Below are 7716 nucleotides of genomic sequence, written 5' to 3' on the forward strand. Positions count from 1 at the left end.
AACTCGCGGGCTCAGGCAATCCACTCACCTCAGCCTCCCAAAGGCGTGGGATTACAGGCTGAGCCACCGAGCCCAGCTTAAAGTCCATGTTTTTAAACATTGCCCCTTATTGCCTAGTTATAGAGTTAATTTTCTTATCACTCTGTAAACACTGAGCATTTGTGTAGATGCATAGTAGACTCTCAGTTTGTATCTTATTGTTACTTATTTCTTGTTTGTTTGGAAGGGACCACACTTACCTCTAAGTCTGAAGAATTAAATTTATAAGCAATATTCCAGCCCAATATTCCATAATTTTTTCTTTCATTGATCACAGCATTGAAAAAACATAAGCTGAATAAAAGTTTTTTCCACCATTGTCCACAGTCAGGATGTTCGAATATCTCTTCTGTTACCTCTCCACTCCCAGTATATCCAAATGTCTGAAGTAAATTACTTTTCAGTCCTTGTGGAGATTCCATAGCAATCTTTAAAACAGATGTAAGTAAAAATGGCATGTGAGGACAGATGCAGGCACTAGGTGTAGAGTGGGGGTACCAGTCCATGGCCTGTTAAGAACCAGGTTAAGCAGCAGGAGGTGAGTGGCAGGTGAGCAATTGAAGCTTTATTTGTATTTATAGCTGCTCCCCCTCACTCACATTACTGTCTGAGTTCCACCTCCTGTCCGATCAGCGGCATCATTAGATTCTCATTGAGAATCTGTTATGAACTGTGCATGTGAAGGATCTAGGTTGTACGCTCCTTATGAGAATCTAATGCCTGATAATCGAGATGGAGCTGAGGCTATATGCCAGTATTGGGGAGCAGCTGCAAATATAGATTAGCATTTGCAGTGAGATTTGACTGTGTAGAAACCATAAATCAATTGCTTGCAAACTCATATCAAAACCTTATCAGTGAGTAGCAAGTGAGTTCATGTACTCCAATTGTATAGCTGCATCTGGTGGCAGGCTTTAAGTCAGAATCCAACATTTATTTTAGTCTATGCATGGTCCACCCATTATTTTATATAACACTTCCATCCTCACCTCTTTTTTTTTTAAATAGTGAGTTGTATAGTTATTCCATTATATATTACAATGTAATAATAATAGAAATAAAGTGCACAATAAATGTTATGTGCTTGAATCACCCTGAAACCATCTACCCCACCCCCTGACCATGGAAAAACTGTCTTCCATGAAGTCAGTCTCTGATGCCAAAGAGGCTGGGGACTACTGGTCTAGAAGGTACTCTTGTATGTATGATGCTGGTATAGAACTAGCTAAAATGTAACTGTTTTCAAGATTCATCCTCAAATAAAAAATCTTGTATTATTCTTTTGCCATTTGCAAACTTCTATAAAAGAATTGTCTCAGATTTTCTATTGTTCCTATTTATATTTTAAAATGGGAAGCATAACATTGTGATTTAAAAGCACTTATGGCCCAGAGACTGGCCCTCTGTCTAGGCTGGCCAGGCACTTCCTTGGAGCAATGCACTTCAAAGAGAGAGCCCACCCTACCTTTGCAACTGGCTCTTTCCCACTAGTGCCACCTCCTGGCCAGATGTCAACAGCACAACCCATTATAGTACATCAGCTTTGGAAAAAGGTTTTTCCCAGACCCCAGCTAATACTGCTTTCCAAACCACTCTAGCTACTCAGGACACCGTGAGCCAGAGCAGGTACCCAGCACAGGACTGCCACAGCTGGTAATTGAGAAACTCAACACATCAAAGCCAATAATAACCAAGGGAATCTTACAGTGTCTACATCAGCCCCCTGCCAAACTCAAATAAGAATAAATAGTCTCCCTAAATGAGCAGGAACCAGAAAAATAATTCTGACAACATGAAAACCAGTTTTCCAACACCCCCAAAAGACTACACTTAACTTCTCAGCAATGGACCCTAACCAAAATGAAATCTTTGATGTTCCAGAGATAGAATTCAAAAGGTTGACTGTAAAATTTTTAAATGAGATTCAGAAGAAAATTGAAAACCAACATAAATAAATTAAAAAAACCCCAAACTTTTCAGAGCATGCATAAAAAATTCTCCAAAGAGATAGACACCTTAAAAAAAAAGCTGAAATCCTGGAAAGAAGCATTTAGGGAAGTACAAAGTGCAGTATAAGATTTTATTAACAGACTAGAACAAGTAGAAGAAAGGATCTCAGAACTTGAAGACAAGGTTTTCAAATGAACTCAATCAGATAACAATAAAGAAAAAAGAATCAAGAGAATGGAACAAAGTCTCCAAGAAATGTGGGATTATTTAAAACATCCAAACCTATTTAGGTGTTATGGAGGAAGAAGAGCAAGCAACAGGTTTGGAAAACCTATTTGAGGAAATAATGGAGGAAAACTTGCTTGGCCTTGACAGAAATCTAAAGATCCAGATACAAGAAGCCTGAAGAACCCCCAGAAGATTCATTGTAAAAGCATAATCCCAAAGGCATATAATCATCTGGTTATGCAAAGTTAATGTGAAGGAAAGAATTTTAAGAGCAGTGAGACAAAAACATCAAATAACTTACAGAGGTAAACCTATCAGACTAACAGCAGACTTCTCAGAAGAAACCCTATAAGCCAGAAAGGACTGGGGTCCCATCTTCAATATCCTCAGATAGAATAACAGTCAACCAAGGATTTTATATCCCACAAAACTTAAGTTTCACAAATGAAGGCAAAATGAAGTCCTTTGCAGATAAGCAAATGCTGAGGGAATATTGTCACCACTAGACTAGCTCTATAAGAAATACTCAGCTGGGCTCAGTGGCTCAGCCTATAATCCCACGCCTTTGGGAGGCTGAGGTGAGTGGATTGCCTGAGCCTGCGGGTTCGAGACCCACTTGAGCAACTTGGCGAGACGTCATCTCTATAATAAATAAAAAATTAGCCAGGCATGGTAGCACGTGTCTGTAGTTCCAGCTACTTGGAAGGCTGAGGCAGAAGGATCGCCGGAACCCAGCAGGTCAAGGCTGTGGTGACCGGGAGCGGCCACTGCACTCCAGTCTGAGTGACAGAGTGAGACTCCAACTCAAAAAAAAAAAGAAATACTCAAAAAGAGTTCTAAATACTGAAACAAAAAGTTGAAATATATCAGTAGAAAAATGCTGGAAACCATAAAGTTCACAGGCCTTATAGAACAGCAACACAATAGAGAAAGATAATTAAATAAAGTAATCAGATAACAACCAGTACAACGAATGGAATATTACCTTATATATCATTATTAACTTTGACCATAAATGGTCTCACTGCCCACTAAACATATATAGACTGGCAGAATGGATAAAAAAACACAACTCAATTGTCTGCTGCCTTCAAGAGACCCACTTAACACACAAAGACTTCTATAGACTCAAGGTAAAGGGGTGGGAAAATATATTTAATGCAAATGAAAACCAAAAATGAGCAGGAGTGACCATTCTCATATCAAATAAAACAGACTTTAAAGTAGCAACAGTAGCCAGGCTCGATGGCTCAGCCTGTAATCCCAGCACATTGGGAGACTGAGGTGAGTGGATTGCCTGAGCCCGTGGGTTTGAGACCCACCTGGGCAATTTGGCGAGACCTCATCTCTACAAAAAAAAAAAAAAAAAAATAGCAGGGTGTGGTAGCGCGTGGCTGTAGTTTCAGCTACTCGGAAGGCTGAGGCGAAAGGATCGCTGGAGCCCAGCAGGTCGAGGCTGCGGTGGCCGGGAGCGGCTACTGCATTCCAGTCTGGGTGACAGAGTGAGACACCAACTCAAAAAAACCAAAACCAAAAACAAAAAAATTAGCAACAGTAAAAAAAAAACAAAGATGGTTATTATATAGTGATAAAGGGATCAATCTAACAAGAAGACATAACAACTTTAAATACATATGTGTCTAACACCAGAGCCTCCAGCTTTATAAAACAAGACATACAAAGAAGAGATAGACAACAATACATTAAGAGTGGGAGACTTCAACAGTAGACAGATCATCCAGGCAGAAAGGCAACAAAGAAACATTGGAGCTAAACCAGATTCTAGAGCAACTGGAACTATCAGACATCTATAGTTTTTTGTGTTTTTTTGAGTTGGAGTCTCACTGTCGCCCAGATTGGAGTGCAGTGGCCGCTCCGGCCACTGCTGGGCTCCGGTGATCCTTCAGCCTCAGCCTTCCGAGTAGCTGGAATTACAGGCATGTTCTACCACGCCCGGCTGATTTTTTGATTTATTGTAGAGATGCGGTCTCGCTGCCCAGGCAGGTCTCGAACCCACGGGCTCAGGCAATCCACTCACCTCAGCCTCCCAAAGGCGCGGGATTACAGGCTGAGCCACCGAGCCCGGCTATCTATAGATTATCTACCCCAGAACTACAGAATATACATTTTTCTCATCAGCACATGACAAACCATATGATTGGCCACAAATCAAGTCTCAATAAATTAAAAAAAATCAAAACTATATCAAACATCTTCTCAGACCACAGTGGAATACAATTAGAAATTAACTGCAAGAAAAACTTGTGAAACCAACCAACCAAACAAACAAAAAATAATAAAAATAAAAGCACTTCTGTTTGCTGTAAGCATAGAGTTTGGGATTTAGAAAATTTAACACTGAAGAGTTCTTGTAGTCTGAATTTATTTATCAAATGACAGTTTAACTGAAACAGAATCAAGGCTGTATGGCCTCTGCAAAGTAGCAAATATGGGGTGCCAAATCAAGGGAAACAGAACACTAACTTAACCAACAAAAATATCTAATCATCAATGATAAGAAAAAAGAACAATCATTTGGTTGACTTCTTAACTAAAATAATTGAAATGATGAGAGACTGGGGTGAAATGGGGAGGAAATTAATTGGAGGGCTTTTTTGGGACTGTGACTATGAAGTCTGAAACTGTGGAGGGTCTCATATGTTTACAGTTTATATATGTGAATACATATATAAATTGTGTGGATATTTATAATGATATATGTAATTGTGTACAGATATGCATGCATGGCATATGGAAGTGTGCATGAGTATATTTATGAACGGACACTTCTAAATCCGGGACCGAATCTCTATGCTCCAATACCCCACAAAGTGATGCATTGGGAGCCAGATGTATCCTGTGTGTGTAGAGTGGGCTTTGTAACACAGCAAAGGAACTCAAATTATGAAACTTGAAGCTTACATAGAACGGTTGGCATAGCAGCCCTTCCTCCCCTCCAGAGACAAATAGACCTTTGCTTTGGAATGTAAACAAATCCCCTTTGTGGAAAAAGAAGAGGCCTGTAGCGTTTTACAACCCCTGGGTTGTAAGCAAATGGCTCTTGGTTTTATTACCCTTGGAATGTAAGTAGCTACAGGAGATTCTGAGACAAGCTTCTTACCACCCTTGGTTGAGCAAATGGCTCTGTGCACAGTGGATACTTTAATGCAGGTTGCCACTGATCTTTGCTCAGAAAATCTGTGCAGAAATGAGAAAATATTCACAGAGCATTGTTTCCCAACTGCTATGACTGATCCTTTCAAGAACCTCTTCTATGTCTCTAAAAATAGATGTTTGTCCACCCCCTTAAGGAACTGTATCTGAAGGGAAAAGTGAGAAAGACAAAGAGGAATATATATAAATATATATATTTTACTGCAAATATATATAGACATTTAAATATAGCTGGTTTTTAGTGACACTATACTATTTTATCACATAAATGCACCATAAGTTTTTTTGCCTTTTCCTAGAAATGGGTCACTTGATCAAATTATATAAAATTTTGGAAGACAGGTATTATGTATATTTATACACACAAATGTACAAATATATATATATATATATATACACACACACACACAAATATATTTGGAAAGGAAGGTAATTTTCATCCATATATCAAATGTATGTATATGTATACATACATAATTTGATATACATATATATCAAAATTACCTTCCTTTCTGGTTTATTATCTTCCTGAAATTACCTTGTCAGCATTATGTGAGAGTAGTTATTTCATAGTGCCCTTAACAGCGCTAACTATATCATAACTATATTTCGTTTTTGTCAATTTGATGGGCTATCAAAGGTTTTGATTTGCATTTTTTGATATCTGGAAGCTGAACTTTTATTTTTGCATATGTCTATTGACCTCATATCCTTTGCCCATCTTTATGGGATGTTAATATTTTTCGTATTTGTAGGTGCCCTTATCCACATATTAAGAAAATTGTCATCTGTCTGTAAATAATGGTACATGAAATACTTCCATAAAATTTTATATATGCCCTAATTGTAGCCACATTAAAAATGCTTATACTGATGGAGCCTAAAAGTGCAATTAGAGCAATGGGTCCACTTATGATGAATTGTTCCTTGAAGTTCTATCTCTGTCCCTCTCTGACACCCTTTGTTCCCTGCCACCTCTACATCCCAAATCCCCCATTGCTGGTCAAAGATAAAGGCTGTTGGAGATCATAATCTGCCAGACTCCGAGAGATAGGTGGAATATCTTGTGGTTTTCTCCAATCCATGTTCTGTCTGCTCCAGGAGCAGCGTTGTTGGGAAGCGACTCGGTACTGTCAGTTTGGGTAAACACATACAGGAGATGGAGAAGAGCGGAGGAGCAGTGTGACAGGAAGTTTCACAGTTTCCCAAAAGTGAATCGGATTTATTCTCAGACTGGATTGGGACTCTGTCGGGAAAGTGCCTCATCCACCCGATTTCCTCCTCCAATTCTGTAGAGTTGAAGGTGGGCACAGCATTCTGTCTATGCCATTGGTCAGTTTTCTCTGCTATTAGAATTCTACCTTTTGATCAAGTGGAAGCTTGTTTAAGAATTGACTAAGTCTTAATATCTTTCAACTTCAAAGGTGGATATGAGTAGAAGACCCAGATAATCTTTAGTTAGGACTTTTTAGTATATAGTTCTCATCTGCTCTCTGCCAAACCCTTTCCAGAGAATAAATGAACTGTAAAACTGCCAAGGAGAGAAGAAATAAGAAGATGCTAGAGAAGTGAAGGGTAGGAAGAGGACACTAATTGCATATTTTGGTTTATAACAATTGGAAGCCTAGGATCCTTGTTTGAGAAAACATACATCTAAGTCATGAATTACTTGAAAACAGGGACCTAATTTAGCATTCTTCTTGGTCCTCAGTGTGTGGCTGAGCACAAAACAAATTTAGCATACCAGAATTAGTAATCTTTTAATTCAGAGTCATGAATGCAGTATGTTTTACATTCGAACAGGATTCTTAGTCAATAGTAAAACCTGTTATACTTTGTTCTTACCTTTAAACTCTTTTGAAGAATAGAAACTGGAAAAGAACTGTACGGTTTTGAGCTTAACCATAACCTAAACTCAGGGTCTATTGTCACATCGGGATTGTTAAAACTGCAAAATAAAAATTTAATGCATATTTGAATGTGAAAATTTTAAAGACCAACATGTTCTTAGAATCATGGCAATTTCAAAGTTTGAAGTGACCTTATGAATCATTCTAATAGTAAACATCTTATTATATTACCACACAAGCTTTCATTTTGCACAATAATTTGCACAAGACCCAGCAACTACATTTTTAAAAAGTAGCTTTCCTTCCCTAAAGTACAAAAATATATATATATTCATTGTAAAAAACCTGGAAAAAATCACAAATTAAGAATAAATTGAGCTGGGTTCGGTGGCTCAGCCTGTAATCCCAGCGCTTTGGGAGGTTGAGGTGAGTGGATTGCCTGAGCCTGCGGGTTCAAGACCCACCTGGGCAACTT

At 38.6% G+C, this 7716-nt stretch overlaps 1 protein-coding gene across 1 annotated transcript in view; it reads right to left on the reverse strand.

Annotated features, from left to right (window-relative positions):
* Positions 1–7716, reverse strand: part of DNAH14 (dynein axonemal heavy chain 14) — a gene marked incomplete at its 5' end in the record, with an annotated part of 163809 nt that overhangs the window by 37406 nt on the left and 118687 nt on the right. Inside the window, 2 exons of the mRNA XM_008072496.2 lie at positions 240–467; positions 7237–7339. Of these exons, the coding sequence (XP_008070687.1) occupies positions 240–467; positions 7237–7339 (331 nt within the window). The remainder of the gene's footprint in view (positions 1–239; positions 468–7236; positions 7340–7716) is intronic.

The sequence above is a fragment of the Carlito syrichta genome, unplaced genomic scaffold (assembly GCF_000164805.1).
Source record: "Carlito syrichta isolate Samal-C Ts95f unplaced genomic scaffold, Tarsius_syrichta-2.0.1 Scaffold315294, whole genome shotgun sequence".
In the NCBI taxonomy this organism is placed as follows: Eukaryota; Metazoa; Chordata; class Mammalia; order Primates; family Tarsiidae; genus Carlito; species Carlito syrichta.